Consider the following 19,929-nt stretch of genomic DNA (forward strand, 5'->3'; position numbering starts at 1 on the left):
TGCCTCATGGGACATGTAGTTCCACAACAGCTGGAGGGCCGTAGTTTGAGGATCCCTGATTTAGAGTGATAATAAAAATATAAATGAGGATAAGAATGCAAGGGAAGATATCCTGAGTAAAGTCTCCACACCAGGAACATCCAAGTAAAAACAGTTTATTGAATAAAACTATAGACATGAAATAATAATAGTGGATGACAAGTGTTGGAGTGTCAGGCTGAGCCTGTGTACTTGCCCCACAGCTGCCAGATCATGCAGAGCCGTAGAATACAGAAACCAGCACCTCAGCTGGGACGATGGTCCGAACGGCGTGTGATCCGGGAGATGGTGCGATGCAATATGCAATCGGCGTGTGGCTGAAATGGAGAGAGCAGAGGGCGCAGGGGATGACGTTAATCACCCGCGCACAATGAGCAGGCTCAGACCGACAACCCCCTCAGTGTGGAAGAATAAAAGAATGGTCCCATCACCATGACGACATGTTTCGTGCTCCGCGCTTTGTCAAAGTCGGGAATGGACCGAACAGTGTCATTTATAATAGCCGGAATGGTGGCTAATGAAGCTGCATGGAGCTGAAACAGCTATGGGAGAAATAAACAGAGGGCTGCATAGTAATAGATCCTAACTGCCCATTGACATTTACAAGGAAAACTTTGAATGGGGAAATTATAAGAAAAAATTCTTATTATTACCATTATAATAAATAACTAAAACGATATAAAATAATAATAATTAATAGATCATAATAATACATAAATCATGATAATGCCACCCATAAGATTGTGGTGAGATTGAAACAATAAAAGTGTTGGAGCTCAGCCTGACACTCCAACACTTGTCATCCAGTATTATTACTTGATGTCTATAGTTTTATTCAATAAACTGTTTTAACTTGGATGTTCCTGGTGTGGAGACTTTACTCAGGATATCTTCACACATTCCGTGTGCAAGGGGCCCAAAAATCAGGAGAATGACATTTTAATTATTGGCTCACTTCTGGCTATCGTAGCTAGAATGAAGTGTAGTCGGGACCGGACTACCATGATTTATATTGCAAATATATACATATATTCAGGTTTACCTTTATTGTTGGCGTTGTCAGAGTGTTCCTTTAAGGCTGCTTACAGAAGAGGATCGGCTTTCACAGGAAATGGACGAACTGGATTGTGGGAGATATAGTTCAAAACTGGAAGCAAACTGTTGTATGGATTGCCAAAGGAACCATACTCCCAGGGAGCATTGGGGGAGTGAAGTATATGGGGGTGTTGGCGCTCAGAGGTAGTGCAAACAAAGTTGCTGCAGCGGGTACGAATTAGTGTCAGTGTATGTAAACAAGACACAATTACCCATCAAAAGTATACAAGGCACAAGGGGAGGATTAAAAGTCCATGTGCAAGTCCCTGGAAAAAGAAGGCATTAAAAAGGACTATCTGAAAGTCCAATGGGGAAGGGGGGGGGGGGGGGTCCAGGATGGTTCCAGGGATGGATGGAAGGCACTCAGGGCAAGCTGTCCGGTGGAGTGAAGTCAACTTTGCTTGTAGGAATAAAGGAAGAGAGGAAAGCGCCTCTGAGTGTAATAAAGGTTTTAATATGGTGATAAAAACATAGTAACTCACATGGAGGTTCAAGAAAGAGCATTCTTCCTGCTCCTGATGTCAGACGCTGCCAGCCACCTCACAGTGTCCCCGCCCGTCCAACCAGAAGACGATAGAGCAGGCTCTCTCAAGTCTCCCTGGACCTGCCGGACACCGCCAAACACCGCGGACTGCCATACCATCCTCCTGGAGCCTGACTCATCCACATGCTCATTCTCGAACCTCCATGTGAGTTACTATGTTTTTATCGCCATATTAAAACCTTTATTACACTCAGAGGTGCTTTCCTCTCTTCCTTTATTGGGGGAGTGAAGGACCATGGGGAAGCATATAAATCTATCTGCTTCACAGTGTGCGTGCTCTCTTGCTTCCGGGATTCAGTGAGTGCAGACCAGCCTGAGCGGTGTGTGGAGACATTGACGGTGATTGGGCCCTGTGCACGCGGCCTGGTGGGAGTAGAGCTCATCCTCAGCAGTGCGGATGCTGGTGTCTAGACAAAAGTGGCTGATCCAGTGGAGCTGAACGGAGAGCGAGCGGAGGCACAGCTGACTGACCGGGCAGCTGAATATCGATCACTCCCAGATGCAGGAGCGTGGGAGGGTGCATCACCTGTGTGGTAGGATCATCACAGATGGACATCAAAGAACAGGAGGGTGCCTGGTGAAATCCTAATCGCAAGTATAATCCTCATTCATCAACACACTGACCAAAGACAGTATTGCACATATCAGTTTGGGATTACAAATATCACATTGAACAGTGATAAGAGCTCCAACTGCCGGTGAAGACTTAGCAAGGCCTTGCTAGGAGAGAGGATCCAATACTTGGTTTTGCCTTAAAGGGACAAGTTACAGTATTTTGTATTGCTATTAGACCAATTATAGTTTGGGTAAATCTTTGAGATGTTTCTTTTAGGCCATAGTCACTTACACTGCCATAAGTATTGACACTCATTATTTAATATCCTATTTAAATGCATTATCAATAATCTTTGATATTTCTCATTAACTATTTGCATTCGTATTGGTGTCACTGTTGAATCTCACTAAGTTTGGTGGGGTTTAACTGACTGCTATTGGTGCATTCTTTAATCACAAAGTTATACCTGTTCACCTTTGAGTTATACCTGTTTATCTCTTCAGTAAAATAACCAGACATTATTTCAATTGTGTCAGTGTGTCTTTAAACAATATACTTGCCATGTCGGAACCTAGAGTGTCAGGTGGGTCGGATGGTTAACAGGGTCAGGTGAGTGCTGGGGAACACCCGTTAACCAGCAGCCCTCAAGGGGGCAGTGCTACAGTAGGATTATGTATCCCTTTCAATAATTTATTGAGGATGAATCACCTTGGAGTTAAGTGACCTTTGTAAACACATTTGGCTTATGTCAAGCATTTACATGGCCATTGAATTTTATCATTACAGTGCACAGCCTGCTAAGAGTATTCCATATTGGGAACTAGGGTTGTTCATTTGAATCCCAACCTCGGTACTACCTTTCTAGAGTTTGCAGGTTCTTCCTGCGGCTGCCTGGGTTTCCCCTGGGTACTCCTGTTTCCTCCCACATTCCCAAGAGATGCTGGTAGGTTATTTGGCTCCTTTCTAATTTGGCCCTAGTATGTGTATGTATAAATGTGAGTTAGGGACCTTAGATTGTGTAAGTTCCTTGAGGGCAGGGACTGATGTGAATGTACAATATATATGTTGTGTATGTAAAGTGCTGTGTAAATTGTTAGCGCTATATACAGTAAGTACCTGTAATAATAATTAATACTTACCAGGGAAGTGAAGCAATTGAAGAAGGCAAACCAGATGTTGTGAACGAGACTGGCAAAAGTCTTGTAATTGTAATAGCATAAGAACTTGGAAAATCGAGCATAAGACAATCTACCATGGAAGAACAGCAGGTTTTGGAGGTAAGAGAATTGAGCCAAGGCGAATTCACTAGCCAGGACAGCCTGGAAACCTTCTTTCCCAATCACCCCTACACCAATATGGGCAGCTGTAAAACAGATAACACAAGGTTTGATACTTGGGTCTGACTAAGGATCAAAGTACATGGTGAGTCTATGTTGCTCATTTATGTTACTGTGTTTGTAAACAACAAGCTCTTAAGGCTCCGTTCACATGTAGGCGTTTTGGGGCGTTTTTGGGGCGTTTTTCTGCTCTAGGATCAGCTCTCAAAACGCCCAACAAGACAAATCCTATTCATTTCAATGGCCCCTGTTCACATCTGAGCGTTTTGAAGCTGTATACAAAACGCCCAACGCTCAAAAAAGTACATGAGCTTCTTTTTGGGCAGATTACAGGCGTTTTCCATTGATCTCTATTCAATCTAAAAACGCCTGCACAAAAATCGCGGCAAAAATCGCGGTAAAATCGCGGTAAAAAACGCCGCAAAAATCGCGGTAAAAAACGCGCGAAAAACGCTACGCTCAGGTGTGAATGTAGCCTTAAAGCGGAGTTCCAGCCATTTACTCACCTGTCCAACGGTCCAGCGATGCGGCCGCCGGAAGCCTCGATCCTCTCCCTCGGCGCCGGCATCACTGCTGTGGGCACGCGGCTGTTACAGTTTGCGGCTTCACAGCCGGGTACCCACTGCGCATGCGCGAGTCGCGCTGCGCGCCGTGATTGGCCGGCAATCTTCTGGGACCTCTGCCGTGTCCCAGAAGATTGCAGGGAGGGAGGGGGAGAGGAGAACTTCCGCTCAGGGCGCCGCGGCGCTCCGAGCGGAAGTGGGAGCGGGTACCTGTCAAAACTAGGTACCCGCTCCCCCCCCAAAAAAATGACATGCCAAATGTGGCATGTCGGGGGTCAGGACTCCCTAAAGCGGAAGTTCCACTTTTGGGTGGAACTCCGCTTTAAGGTCAATCAATTATGATATTGATATAGTCCACATCTCTAATTGATGGGACAATGAGCTCCGTATCATGTAAGCTACTGTATGTATATATATGTAGATTTGATTAAAGCGGAGTTCCGGCCACGAAAAATATTTTTCAATAAAAATACCCCCGGGACAGTCAGGGCTAGTACATTCCACAATGGATAGCATCTGAACTGTCCCGGGTCGCACTTACCTGCAAGAAGAAATACTTACCTTTAACATTTCTTCTCCAGCACTGCCATCTCGGATGTGGGCAGCTGAAGCCAGCGCGTCCTCTTCCGTGTCCTCTTCTCCCAGAATGCGCCTGCACCGGCCCCGCTCGTCACTTCCGGAGCGGCGCCGCATTCCTCCAATGGTTCTGGGCATGCCCAGAAGCTGTTTAGCAGGAAATGCGGCGACGCACCGGAAGTGACGAGCGGGGCCGGTGCCGGCGCATTGATTTCTGGGAGCGATGACGTTCAGCTCCCAGGAATCATCGCAAAGAGGAAGTGACGGCGTGGGCCGCGGCCGCTGAGGGAGGAAGTGGAAGGAAGGTGAGTATATTTTTCTTCAATAATAAGGTAAGTAAACAAAAAAAAAAATCTTAACTATCCATTTATTTTACAGGTGACCAAAAGCAAGCGGATGGCCCAAAATCGACTATGTCGATTTTGTGGTCGGAACTCCGCTTTAAAGTGACCTTTATGTGGACATCTGAAAAAGGCATAGTAATTGGGACACAGTATACACAAAAACATTTATTATAAAGTTCTAATATAAATAATCCTTTTATCTTTTTATTGTGTCCTTCATTAAAAGATGTTCTTTGAGGGTAGAGATCGCGCTGGACTCACTAGATTGGTCACTATTTGTAGATAGGAGGTCAAGAAGGCAGGAAATAAGGGTTTCCGTCCAAAGATTGGTACCCGGCCTTTTTCGGAGGGTGGTGCGCCCTGTTGGGGGCCTTGGCTGCTTCCTTTGGGGTGCGGCCTGATGGTCGCTTCCAAATGTGATCAAGAAAAGTGGGTGTAAAGAAGCGCCTGGTGTCCAGTAGATAATCTTATCTGTACTCCTAATTAAATGTTTTTATATTTACATCTACTGGACACCGGGTGCTCCTTTACTTCCCCTTTTCGCAAACTTCATTAAAAGAAGCAGTCTTAAGCCCCGTACACACGTACTGATCGTCGGCCGAACGATCGGCCGTCTTTTGTCCAGGGCTGTCGTGTCTGTTGAAAACTGCAAAAGACTGAACACGAATTTTGTCGGCCAACAACAGCCGACTGCAGAAGTGATGTCATGTGATGGTTAACTTTCCTTGTCTTTTTTCTTTTCTGAGCATGCCCAGTCTTGCTAATCTGCTGTCTGTCGGCCGAAATCTGTACTGACTGGCGAACAATCGGCCGTTCTGGTGACGGACAACAAAAATTTTAAAGTCTGCACGACAGATTCTGTTTGGCCGAAAATGCGCTGTCGGCTGTCGGAAGCATCATACTAACAAGCCTACAATCGGCCGAACGGTCGTTGGCCGAATATTTACGGCCGACAATCGGTATGTGTGTACGGGGCTTTAGTGTCAAGGTTTCAACCATGCAAGCTCACAGGAGTATAGGATACATTGTGAAAAACGCATTAAAAAAAACTGCTTATAGGTGTTTATCCATCCAACGCATTTCTTGGAACAAAGTCCACTTGCTCAAGAATGCATATGCAGATTGTGACGGGAGTCACTTTAAGCAGGGGGCTTTGGAATCCAGATTACCTTAGAGAGGTCGAGAAACTCCTTGTCAAGCTCCCCTGGCCCCTCCTATGTGTAAGTCACCCTCTGTCTATTGGGTGCATAGGGTGACGAGAACCCCAGTCGGGTCTGCACTAACCAGACTTACTGTACGACCACACCAGACTCAGCATTTCGTGTTACCCCAGTTGTGCTGGGTTCTATATGTGTGGTTTGTGTTAAAAGAATGAAGGGGATTTTTTACTTAGGACAGTAATATTTATGAACAATATCCCTCAGGAATTATATGTAGATAAATTGGTTTGACCTTTTCAGGCTGCTTGTAGGAGTTTATCTCATAGACCATTGCTAGATAGTTTGAGGTGGGGTGGGGTGGGGTTTGTTATTGTTAAGTGCCTATATCTCATTATTCTATTGTTTCTGTCTGCCTTGGGATCAACCTATTATGGGATGTATATGTGTATGTGGATTATCTGCTAAATGAAGGGGGATTTCTTCAGCAGCTGTCAAGACTGTCTACTGTTGGAAAGTTGAAGATACCTTGTGTGTCATGTTACTAAATGTGTCATTATGCAAAGAAGGGGGGATTTTCCCCTAAGTGTAGATTTCTTTGTGCCTGTGTTTGAATAAACAGTCTTATGCTTCTTACCACCCTACACTGATGTCTCGACAAGTGATGGGTGGGCTAAGGGATCTTGGATCATGCTGATATCAGGCAAGGGAAGCTTATACGGCGAACATACTCTTCTTGAGTAAGGAGGTCCGTCACATTGGTGGCAGCAGTTTGATAGTGCTTCCTTCTTGTGAACATGGCCAAACCACCACTGGGATCAAAGATCGGGATAGCAGACTTCGGTCATCCCAGCAGAGATATGTACCTGCCATCAGAGTTCCAGGGGTTGCTGCGAATCACCCTTTCAGTAATCCCCAGAACTGTGTCTGCGGATCAATACCTGGAGATTAGGCAGCAGATTCAGAAGAAGGTCTGGATAGGAGCCCTCCAGGTTGCTGGTATGCACTAGGGCAAGTGCTTTCCAACCCCAGGGCAACAGGGCAGTGACCAATGGGACTTGCAGATGGCAATCCTGGGTATCCAAGTTGGACAGGCTGGTCCAGCAGGAGATAGCGCTGGACAATCGATATCAGGCTCTGCAATGGCACGCAGAGCAGGAATATTTAGAAGAGACAACAGAATGCTCTCAGGAGGGATATGACTTTGGTGGCCCTGGATTGCCGTGGGAGAGGCTTACAGATGTGTTTGTGTTTGGCGATGAAGGAGAACCTACCCTTGAGGCTTTGCGAGAATACAGAGAGGCTAAACTCGGTCTCGCAGGGGTCTCAGAGCTTAAACCTGATCTGGAATACTTGTTAAGGAAAGAACAGCATCTTGAAAGGGCATACAGGGAACTGCTAGAACACGTTCAGCAGCATGTCATAAAATCAGCGGAAACTCCCGAAATTGCCGTCCCCAAAGCTGAAGTTCTGACAACAGGGCAGAGCTCTACTAGCTTCTGACCAGCGCCAGTAACATCTTCTGGGTTTTTACGGACAGGAGATGGTGAACCTCTATCCCCAGATACCAGTTCAAGAGACTGGGGATTTAATAAACGTTTATGCTGAGGAGGAACAACCCAGTGAGCCTCCAGCAGAAGAGCTGGCAGCTGGCTTCACACCATGGCGCTGTTGACCCCTGCATACAACAATCTGGGGCCCTGAAGGATTTGTGCAAGGCCATGGATGTTTCACTTTACTTCCCAGTGGAACAGCTGTCAGCTGGGCAGAACCTTTCTGACCTCTGCCCAAAACAATCAACTACGCAGGAGCTCCAGGGAGAGAATGCAGTCGGCACCTCACAACTGCAGCTTGAGCTGATGTCGGTGGATGGGACTGCGGTATTCATTGAAAGCAACCCAGCAGAAGAGCTTGCAACAGATCAGAGTGCTGCTGGCCTCTGCCCACAACTAACAGAAGATGGATTTCCTGTGGTAGCCGATGCGGTCAGTTTTCACTAACACAATGCCAAGAAAAGGTCTGACATTGGGACAGGAGGATGTCAGCCTTGCTGTGCAAGCACTGTGGGATTTTCATCTAGAAAAAGTGGATAAGACTACGGTCTCCACCTGGATACCCCAGGGATGCTGGTCAGCCGGCCCAGATCTCCAACAGCATGATAGAGTGAGCCCAAGCACCCTGTCTTCTCTCCAGTGGCTAAAAGGACTCCAGGAAGAAGTGGCAGTCCACACTTCTCCCCAACAGTGGTTATGTTCTATGAGAGAGGCAGAGGTTGGCTCAGTGAGTAACACTCTGTTCGGGACAATTTGTTTGGGGTACTGTGTGGGTACAGACATTGGGGGACTGGAACTACAAACTAACTTCAAAGTCAACCCGTTTGGGGTCTCCTTCTGTGTTAGTTTTCTGCCGAAAGGGGAGATAAATGTGACGGACCCCCTTACCCAAGAAGAGTATGTCTGCTGTATAAGATCCCTTAACCCACCCAGTTACTTGTCGAGACATCAGTGTAGGGTGGTAAGAAGCCTAAAAGACTGTTTATTCAAACACAGGCACAAAGAGATATACACTCAGGGTACAATCCCCCCTTCTTTGCATAATGACACAGGGCGGGGTAACTACATTCAGTAACATGACACAGGTATCTTTCCAACTTTCCAACAGTAGACAGTCTTTAGGAAAAGATGCTGAAGAAATCCCCCCTCCCATCTAGCATCTAATCCACATATACATATACAACCCATAAAAGGTTGATCCCAAGGCAGACAGAAACAATAGAACAATGGGATACAGGTACTTAATAACAAACCCCACCTTAAACTATCTAGCAATGGTCTATGAGATAAGCAGCCTGAAAAGGTCAAACCAATTCATCTTCATATATTTCCTGAGGGATATTGTTCCTAAATATTACTGTCCTATGTTAACCACTTAAGCCCCGGAGGATTTGGCTGCTCAATGACCAGGCCCTATTTTGCGATTCGGCACTGAGTGACTTTAACGGACAATTGCGCAGTCGTGCGATGATGTAACCAAATGAAATTGATGTCCTTTTTTTCCCACAAACAGAGCTTTTTTTTGGTGGTATTTGATCACCTGTGCAATTTTTATTTTTTGCGCTATAAACAAAAAAATAGCTATACTTTTCAATTTTTTTTATATGAAATTCTCAAAAAAAATGTAAAAATCAAAAATTTTTAACATTTTAGGCCAATTTGTTTTCTGCTACATATTTTTGGTAAAAAAAAAAGTAATCGCAGTAAACGTATTTTTGATTGGTTTGGGCAAAAGTTATTGTGTTTACTAACTACGGGAAAGATTTATGTAATTTTTATTGTTTTTTTTTAACTAGTAATGGTGGTGATCTGCGATTTTTTTTTGCGAGACTGCGACATTGCGACGGACAGATCGGACCCCTGACATTTTTGATACTTTTGGGAGTACCAGTAACATTAATACAGTAATCAGTGCTATAAATATGCACTGTTACAGTAAAAATGACACTGGCAGGGAAGGGGTTAACTTTATTGGTGATCAAGGGGTTAAGTGTGTCCCTAGGGGCGTGATTCTTACTGTCAGGGGGCATGGCTAGTGAAGTAACCACAGAGACATGCGATCCTATATAGTAGGATCGCATAGCCTCTGTGCCTACTTCAGTGAGAATGACAGATGGCTGTGGTTACATCAGCCTTCTGTCTTTCTCCCTCTCCTGCGGGAGATCGCGAGTGGCCATCGGAGCCGCCGGTCACACGCGCTGGCTCAGCAGGGAACGAGTGGGGGCGGGAGCGCGCGCGCTTGCCCCCTACAGGCTCGGGGGCGAGCGACGTAGGTCTACATCGCTTTGCCTGTAGGGGGCTGACTGCCGCAGTAAATAGTCGTGCGGCGGTCGGCAAGTGGTTAAAAAAGCCCATTCATTCTTTTAACACAAATCACACATATAGAATCCAGGATAACCGGGGTAACACAAAATGCTGAGTCCGCTGTGGTTGTACAGTGAGTCTTGTTAGTGCAGACTCGACTGTGGTTCTTAGTCACCCTGTGCCCCTAATAGACACAGGGTGACTTACAATTAGGAGGGGCCGGGGGAGCTGGACAAGGAGTTTCCCGACCTCTCTAAGGTAATTTGGGTTCCACAAGCCCCCTGCCTAAATCGACTCCCGTCACACAGATCAAAAACGTATCGTTTTGAAAAGACAAATTGGACACCTAACTGACACTTTTGACACTTTTTGAGGACCAGTGAGACTAATACAGTGATCAGTGCTAAAAATATGCACTCTCACTGTACAAATGGCATTGGCTGAGAAGAGGTTAACATCAAGGGTGATCAAAGGGTTAACTGCGTGCCTAGCCTGTGCTTACTCATTGTGTGGGAGGTGCTTTGACTAGCGGAAGGCAAAGATCCGTGTTCCTGCTTTGCTAAACACAGGATCCATGCCTTCCCTTCTGACAGAACAACAATCTGCCTTGTTTACATAGGCAGAATGTTGTTCTGCCTGTGTAATTGGCGGGTGCCGGCGCACTCCAGACCCGGAAGTGTCAGATCACGTATTAAGTATGTGATCTGGCACAGATCGGCCGCCCTGCCGGAGAAAATGTACAGTGGGCTGTCCGCAATTGGTTAAAGTAAAAATATACAAATGTGAATATGCTTTCACACAATAAGTGTGAAATTCAAAAAATATGCCACATTTTACCAACTTATGTAATAGGAACCCATATACTGATGAACTTACTCTTTATCATATTCACATCATTGCCCCCATCTCCGATAGCAAGGGTGGTAACCTTTTTGTTCGTCTTCACTAGTTGCACTATGCTGGCTTTCTGCTTTGGTGTCACTCGACAGCAAATGACACACTGACACTGACAAGCCAGCTCCACCAAGGCTTTTGTCTTTAAAATGGAATTTTGGTCTGTTATCTCTTCACTTTTTTGTTTCCAGATCAACTTCTTCCACCACGGTAACGTTGGTGCTTGTTTTTCAGACATGTTTGCAAATCCATTCTGGAAGAAAGATTAGTGCAACAATTAAGAGCTAAAATAAGGATAACATGTATAAACAGATATAAAGTATAAGGATGACCAACAACTCCCGAAGAGTTCTGATTTGTAACCATTTACTAGACATGTGCGATTCGTTTTGTTTTGTTATGAATCAAAATTTGCACAAAATTTTCATTACTCAGGGATTCGGATGTATTTCCAAATCACAATAGTAGTGAATTTCAACAAATCCAAAATAAATAACAAAACAAATTATTTGAATTTGAAAATGAATTCAAATGTGAATACGAATTTAAATGTGAAATGGAAAAATATTGCAATAAATATTGTCAAGTATAAAAGTAAAATAAGATTATTAGATTCTTAGGCTGCTTAATAGAATATGAAATAAAAGAATAGAATAGAATAAAACAGAACATAATAGAATAGAAAAGAATAAAACAGAATAGAATATAAAATAAAATAATAGAATAGAATAGAATAGAAAATATAATAAAAGAGAATATAAAGGCCTGTCCTTAGGGATAGGATCATGACACGAATAATCTTGCTATAATCTTGTTTTCTTGTTCAGCAACAAAAGTTTGATGTGCCTTATTGTATTTTATACGAACGTAAACATTTACTCAGCATAAAAGATAACCCACAAAGTTGGAATGTTCCATACAGTTTGGGAAGCTTTTCATTGTCTCAAGAAGATTTCTTGGCATGTATTGGGGGACTTGCAATTTTTTGATACATGTTGGACAATTGGGGATGACATGTTCTTTTTATTATCTCATAGTATTTTCTTTGTTATTGTGAAATCCTTTAATAAAAACATTGAAACGAATAGAATATAAAGGAAAACAACAGAATAGAAAATAAAATAAAAGAATAGAAAATAATAACAGATTAGAATAGATTTTCTAGTCTATTTCTTTATTTTGTATTCTATTCTCTAACATAGTTACATAGATAGTGAGGATGAAAAAAGACATCAGTCCATCCAGTTCAACCCATAATGTGTGAGTGTGTGTTTGCTGCTAACCGTACATTGTATACCCCTTTATGTTGTGGTCTTTAAGGTGCCCTTTAAGGTGTGGTCTTTAACCACTTGCCGACCAGTCACTGGGACTGTATTGCGGCACAGTGGCTCGTTCCCGTCCAGCGCCGTAGACCTACGTCGCTGGACTCCTCCCCTTGTGGGTGGCGCACGCGCGCCGCCGGAGGCTCGCTCCCGCTGTAATCAGTCACAGCGGGAGTCGGGCCAGGGGAGGAGCGGCGGTGATCACCCGGCTCTTCCCCGATCGTCGGGGAATCGAGTTTGGAGATCCGCCCGCTTGTGTTAACAAAGCGGGCGGATCTCCTAAGTGACAGACAGTGACAGATTGCAGGGTTCAGCATAGCTGAACATGCGATCTGTCCCTGTGTCATTCAGTCACCTCCCCCCACACACGTCAGTAAGCACCAGGCATACATTAACCCCTCCCTCTCCAATAAAATTAACCCCTTCCCTGCCAGTGTCATTTTTACAGTAACAGTGCATATTTATAGCACTGATTACTGTAGTAATGTCACTGGTACCCCCAAAAGTGTCAAAAATGTCAGTCAAGGGTCCGATTTGTCCACCGCAAAAGGCGACCTGGTCGCCTCACAGGTCGCCGTAGGTCGCCTTCCATAGGGAAGCTGCGGACCCGTTCTAAAAGGAGCGACACAAGTCGCTCCGACTTAGAAAAAGGGTCCGGAGCTTCTTTGGGGCGACTCAGAGGCGACCGCCATAGACTTCAATGTTATGAAGTCCGTGGCGGCCGCTCCGAGGTCACGGCGCGCTGCTTGCACCGCGACCTCGGAGGTCGCCCCCCGAAGTCGGATCGCCCCTGTGTGAACGGGGCCTCAACCAAAGAAACGAATCCTAGACTAAACAAATATTGCTGTCGTGCACATCTTTACCATTTACAAAACCAGTTTTTGTGCATGTCTGTATATTCCTGGGCTTACAAATTAGGCTCAATAAAAAATTAACACATTTACACGTGTTGCTAAGTGAGGTGAGTAGACTTCTGATTGAACCTGGTCAACTACAACACCACAAATACAGTAGATAAAAATACATGAAGAACGTCAAAGATACAGTAAACACTTTGAGTTGAAAGATATGATCACTGGAAGGAGCTCTGGAAGTCTGAGTTTTCCAGGACCAGCGGTGCGCTTTTATCCATGCTGAGAGAGGATGTTTTGGGTTTGATTTCTTTTGTTATAAGGTGAGAGGCCAATCTATGTGGTGGTGGTCGATTGTCCACTGAAGAGCACCTGTGTCCCCATTTCAGGAATAGTCTCATCTACACTCCTTATTCACGGGTCTTTGCATGGACTATTGAACTATTTTACTATGTGATTTTATGCTGGTTTTGTATTTTGACCAGAGTGCACAGCTGCTGTTACTTTTCAATTTGACTGTGCACTGATATGATTCGTTTTTATTAATTTCTCAGGAGTCTTAGTATTGAAAATGAATGAACAGGGAACAGAGACTCCTGTTTATTCGTTAACTGAAGCAGAATAACACAGTATACTATGCTCAGCTATCAAATGAAACAGGAGCGATCGGTAGTGATCGTTCACTGTGTCCAATTCATTAAAGGAAATGGCTGGTAAAATAAACATTTACCGGCCCCCTTCCTCTGCTCTCCATCATGACAGATCCCCCACAGCAGCTGGTGGAAGAGGAGAGGAGGGAAGCCGGCTGCGGGGGGATGAGGGGGGGGGCTGGAGGAGGACACAGGGGGCAGAGGAGGAGCACACAGGGGGAGGAGCACACAGGGAAAGCAGAGGAGGAGGAGCACACAGGGAGGCCAGACAAGGAGCACATGGGGGAGCAGAGGAGGAGCACACAGGGGGGGGGGAGTCAGAGGAGGGGGAGCACATGGGGGGGAGCAAGAGGAGGAGGAGCACACAGGAGGCCGGAGGAGGAGCACATTGGGGCAGAGGAGAAGCACACAGGGGGGAGCCAGATAATGAGGAGCACCACAGGAGGGAGCCAGAGAAGGAGGAGCACACAGAGGGAGGCCAGAGGAGGAGCACACGGGGAGCAGAGGAGAAGGAGGAGCACACCGGAGGACCAGAGGGGGAGGAGCAAACAGGGGGGCCAGAAGAGGAGGAGCACATGGGGGGCAGAGGAGGAGCACACAGGGGGGGCCATCAGAGGAGGACACGGGAACAGTCAGGGATGATCGATTCAACGGTGGGGACAGTAGCAAGCATCAATCTCTCTGTATGGCTTTTCAGCTGACAGCTTGGACATTAAACTATGAGGATTGCAATGGAAGCACCGTACCAATAATCATTGGGTCCAAAAACATTTTTTGATCATTTCAGGGGTTCTGGCATTCCCCCTTCACCAGGACTTGGAAATTGTGTGAATTTGGAATAGGTGAAATCAAGGAAAAGACAAGTGATATTTGTTATAAAATAGCGGACATCCATTCAAGCAATCGGTTCCTTTAACTACTGTTACACTTGTTGTATGTAAAATATAATACAGTACAATGCATAGTCTTGGTTAATGTTCATATTACTGTGAACTAAGAATTTACATAACTATTTACATAGTTAATTTCCTTAGTCATTGTTTATTTGGCCTCAGCATAGTAGTTGGTTAATATACTGTCATCTTGTGGTTATATTTGTTATTTTTCTGTGTTTCATCCACTTGTGATGTATTTCCACTTCCTTCACACTGTCTGTATGGGATAAGAGATGGCCGCTTGTCTCTAGGCCTCATGTAATCTGCTTACATCCAGCAACACATTTTCATGTTTTGATCTGCAAATACCGTCCTTTCGATCATCTGCCACATCTTGATGTCTGCTGTAATCTGCACATTCAATAAAGATTTGTGGATATGAAAAGGTATTTGGTGAGTTCAGCTATCTGATAAAGACAGTCCGCGATGATTGTATCTGCTTATACTGGCCAGGCATAGAAGTCCAAGCAAAGGATAAATCCCTATTACAACACTTGGAGTCAGAATAGGGGTGGTGTGGTTTTTCAGTGTAAAAAACTAGCTAAATACCGAGTGCAGATTTTCATCTTAATTTTCGGGTATTTACCAGGCACATTTAAACTGATGAACATTTTTAATGTTGTCAAAGTCCAGCTGGATGAGCTGCCGTTAGTCTGAAGTCTGTGATGGTTTTACCTTATCTAGGTTGAGTTACAGCTATATATATAGCGTTTTGCCTCTTTAGAATGCCACACAAACAGCGGTAACATGAACAGAGATAAGATATTAATGGTGAACAGCTTGATGTTGTTTGGCTTACTCAACCTGAAACCTACATGAATGCTTTTCATTAACAAATGCAGATGATCAAACTCCAAATACTGCTTACTGGTAAAACTTGTACAAAAAATGTGTTACATCTTACCAAAAATTCCCCTGTAACGACCATAGCTTTCATATTCCATTCTTTTGTTATAGCGGGATCAGTGTCTTTTAATGTGGCCTCTATATTTCCAGTTCCCTGGTTATCATCAAGGAGGCACCTAGACAAGTGTTAAAATAAAAGATGCATCAATAACCCAATATCTGCTGTGGACAGACCTAAATCAAGGGATGTGTCATGATGTAGGACACCTGAGTTAGACACTTCCAATGAAAGAGACCCTTTAATCTATTCAATTTTCTGTGAGGCCAGATTATCAAGGGCCTGCCCTCCCCACTCTCCATTCACTTTGAGAAGGAGGAAGGATAACACTTTGGTCAGTGGGCCGATTCTGAATTATGTAAAGAGCATTGCACTTCCGCCTGAAGCATTTAGGACCCGTTTACTGTCCAAGAAAGAAGAGGGTGAAAAAGGTCATGTAATATTATCAGACTGGACGTATATATATGTCAAATTTTAAAGGGTGCATGGGGGCTCCAAGAGAGGGTGGGAGAAGGGTTGATACCAAGTGGAATTTAAGGAAGCATAAATCAAGGCTGCTCTTCTTTTCCTTGTTTAATTGCTTACAGACTAACTGGTCTGGAATTAGCATGTATCCAGAAGATCTGCACATATTTGTTCCATGGTAGGCCCCTTTCACACAGGGAGTCCGTCAGGCGGACTAAGTTTTTCTCAGCGGAGGGATCGATCTGCCAATCCCCCGCTGAGCAGTGCGGAGACACAGCTGTCAGGTCCCGCTGTTCTATATGGGGGAATCAGATGGGAACGGACTGTCTGTCCGTTCTCATCCGATCCCATCCAATCCGCTGGACGGATGGAAAATAGGGTTTCCATCCGTCCAGATTTGACGGATCGGATGTCAGCAGACATGTCTCTGCTGACATCCGATGCCCCATAGAGATGCATGGGGCATCCATTCAGATCCGCCTGAAAAACAGATAGGCGGATCTGAACGGTCCGCCTGTGTGAAAGGGGCCTTATGGCTCGCTTCCACTGAGCGGTACGGTACGGTTCGGTACAGTACACAATTTTTGCCGTTTCCATTGTGAATGGTACCCTAATTCCGAACCGTACCACTTTTTTGGGACCCTTTCGTGGGGTACCAAGCTCATTAGTACCGTACCAACAGGGTGGAGCTACACTCTGCAGTACTTTGATTGTTTGACAGAGAATCGTCGATCACAGCTTTCTGGCTACACCACGCCTATCATGAAAGGGTACTATTGGTGGTGGAAACGTAAGGTGTACCGTTCCGAGCCGTACCGTACTGAACCGAACCGTACCGTACCACTCAGTGGAAACGAGGCATTAGTTACACACAAAGTTCTGAAATTTTCTAATGGATAGTGCGGTCAAATTGATTTTTGAGTTCCGACCATGGTGATGAAAACATTTAAAGGAGCAGGATGAAACATTTTTCTCGAAGGAAATTTTTAATGTGTCTGCCTGGCTGACCTTGCAGTTTAGTATAAGACTTGTCACGCTGTGGTAAAGATGGCTGCAAAACGTATAAAAAAAAGTGCGGAAACATTGAAGAACCCTCGCACTTAAAAGGGAACTACTGTATGTTACCTGTCAAATGATTTGTATTTCTGTCCACCCAGTCCTGAGATTTACACAGCTCAGGTCTCACAGCACAACCCTGTCTTGCATGGAAGGAGACCTGTTTTTTACTCTGCTGCAGTTTTACTTTTACAGGCATGTCTCCTTTTCACCCCCAGCCTGTGATTGGACAGTGAAAGAAGAAGCAGCGGACTAATGAGCTCATCTCTCATTTTTTCTTTTTTGCTCTTCTCCTAACAGCATTCTCTTTGTTCCAGGAGTTCAGCTTTCAGCCTAGGTTCACACTGAGGGGGGGTTGGAAATCATGCGAGTTCAGCTAAACTCTCACAATTTCAAATTTGAGAGACATCTGTGTGGGTTCATGCACAGATGTCTATTTAACCACTTGCCGACCGCCGCAAGTATATATACTGCGGCAGTCTAGCGCTCCTGGGCAAAGCAACAGACCGGTACGTCACTCGCCCACGAGCCTCTAGGGGGTGAGCGGACGCCGCCGGAGGCACGCTCCCGCCCCCGCTCGTTCCCTGACATCCCAGCACGAGTGACCGGCGGCTCCGATGTCCACCGGCCACTCGCAATCTCCCGCTGGAGAGGGAGAAAGGCAGGCGGCTGATGTAAACACAGCCACCTGTCATTCTCCCTTGTGTAACTGCAGAGATCATACGATCCTGCTATATAGGATCGTATGTCTCTGTGGTTACATCACAAGCCAAGCCCCTTGACAGTGAGAATCACGCCCCTAGGGACACACTTAACCCCTTGATCACTAATAAAGTTAACCCCTTCCCTGCCAGTGTAATTTTTACAGTAACAATGCATATTTATAGCACTGATTACTGTAGTAATGTCACTGGTACCCCCAAAAGTGTCAAAAATGTCAGTCAGGGGTCCGATCTGTGCGCCGCAATGTCGCAGTCCCGCAAAAAAAAAAAAAAAAAAAAAATCGCAGATCGCCGCCATTACTAGTTAAAAAAAACAAAACAATAAAAATTACATAAATCTTTCCCGTAGTTAGTAAACGCAATAACTTTCACGCAAACCAATCAAAATCCGCTTATTGCGATTTTTTTTTTTTTTACCAAAAATATGTAGCAGACAACAAATTGGCCTAAAATGTTAAAAAAATCTTGATTTTTTACATTTTTTTTTTTGAGAACTTCATCTAAAAAATGTGAAAAATATTGTTATTTTTTCAAAATTGTCGCTCTTTTTTTGTTTATAGCGCAAAAAGTAAAAATCGCACAGATTTCAAATACCACCAAAAGAAAGCTCTGTTTGTGGGGAAAAAAGGACGTCAATTTAATTTGGGTACAGCGTTGCACGACCGCGCAATTGTCTGTTAAAGTCACGCAGTGCCGAATCGCAAAATAGGCCCTGGTCTTTGAACAGCCAAATCCTCCGGGACTTAAGTGGTTAAATCGCTCCCGAAGTCGCCAAAAGTAGTGCAGGACTTTGCTGCACCTCACCGATTTGGACTGTGCCATTGCCAGCTATAGGGTCCAAACAGGCATGCGATTTGTGCAATTTTGATGTGAACGGGTGCCTAATTCCATATGAGCAATTTGGATCATGATTTGCACATGTGTATTATTAGGTTGGGCAGGGCTGCCTGCTTGTCATTTATAACAGCAAATTATAACAGCTCACACTGAAAGGTGGCAGCACTCAAGACGTCCCAGTTGATGTGGTCAAAACTTTACCTTATGTCATTCTCGTCCAAAAGCTGCATGTCACTTGAAAGGAGGTTACAGGAATATGCTATGTTTATAGCGGTCTCTGCAAAATAAAACATTTAAAGTCTCTAAGTATTTCCACATTTTGTATAATCTAGGATCCTCCAAGCCAATGTACACTGCCTGGCCAAAAAAAAAAGTCGCCACCAAAAAAATAAAAAAATGGTCACACACTCTAATAATGTTTCATTGGCTTTGATTACGGCACGCATTCGCTGTGGCATTGTTTCAATAAACTCCTGCAATGTGACAAGACTTATTTTTAATAAAGAGGGTTGTGAGACCCCTTTCCCGATTGGCCAAAAGGGGAAGCGTTCTTATTGGCCAGTGGCCAGGAAGAGACAGAAGACACACGGCTGGAGGAGAAGCACAGCGGTTCAGCCATCCAGCACTCCCCGGCTCAGACAGGAGGAAGGAGGAGGTAATGAGGCAGGTTGTTCAGGGGGGGGGGGGGGAATGTGTCGGGAGGGGAGAGAGGGGGGGCTGCATTGGTTTGCCGCCCCCCCCGCCAAAATTACCGAGCACCAGCCACAACTGGCTGTTACAATATTTTATGTCACAGGAAATTTATGCAGCCGTTTATCAAATGCAAACTTTAAAGAAAAAATACACTTAAAGGCAGTGGCGGCTGGTGCTCAAAATTTTTTTTTGGGGGGGGGGGGGGGCGCAAATAGAAAAATGTAATAGGCATTGCTTTGCGGCAAAAAACGCTGTAAAAAATTGCGTGACTTTGAGGTCGCAAAAGTGTGAACGGGGCCTTCAGTAAATAAGGTATAGTGTGCCCCCTTTCAATACAGAGTGACCAGCGTGCCCCCTTTCAATGCAGAGAGACCAGCGTGCCCCCTTTCAATGCAGAGAGACCAGCGTGCCCCCTTTCAATGCACAGTGACCAGCGTGCCCCCTTTCAATGCACAGTGACCAGCGTGTCCCCTTTCAATGCACAGTGACCAGTGTGCCCCCTTTCAATGCACAGTGACCAGCATGCCCCCTT

At 45.0% G+C, this 19,929-nt stretch overlaps 1 protein-coding gene across 1 annotated transcript in view; it reads right to left on the reverse strand.

Annotated features, from left to right (window-relative positions):
* The window catches only part of LOC309563345 (phospholipid-transporting ATPase IC-like), a gene marked incomplete at both ends in the record, with an annotated part of 170,504 nt that overhangs the window by 37,964 nt on the left and 112,611 nt on the right, over nucleotides 1-19,929 (reverse strand). Inside the window, 4 exons of the mRNA XM_082267739.1 lie at nucleotides 3,374-3,597; nucleotides 10,945-11,215; nucleotides 15,625-15,742; nucleotides 18,906-18,981. Coding sequence (XP_082123865.1) covers nucleotides 3,374-3,597; nucleotides 10,945-11,215; nucleotides 15,625-15,742; nucleotides 18,906-18,981 — 689 coding nt within the window. The remainder of the gene's footprint in view (nucleotides 1-3,373; nucleotides 3,598-10,944; nucleotides 11,216-15,624; nucleotides 15,743-18,905; nucleotides 18,982-19,929) is intronic.

The sequence above is a fragment of the Pelophylax lessonae genome, assembly GCF_965119305.1.
Source record: "Pelophylax lessonae genome assembly, chromosome: 9".
NCBI lineage: Eukaryota > Metazoa > Chordata > Amphibia > Anura > Ranidae > Pelophylax > Pelophylax lessonae.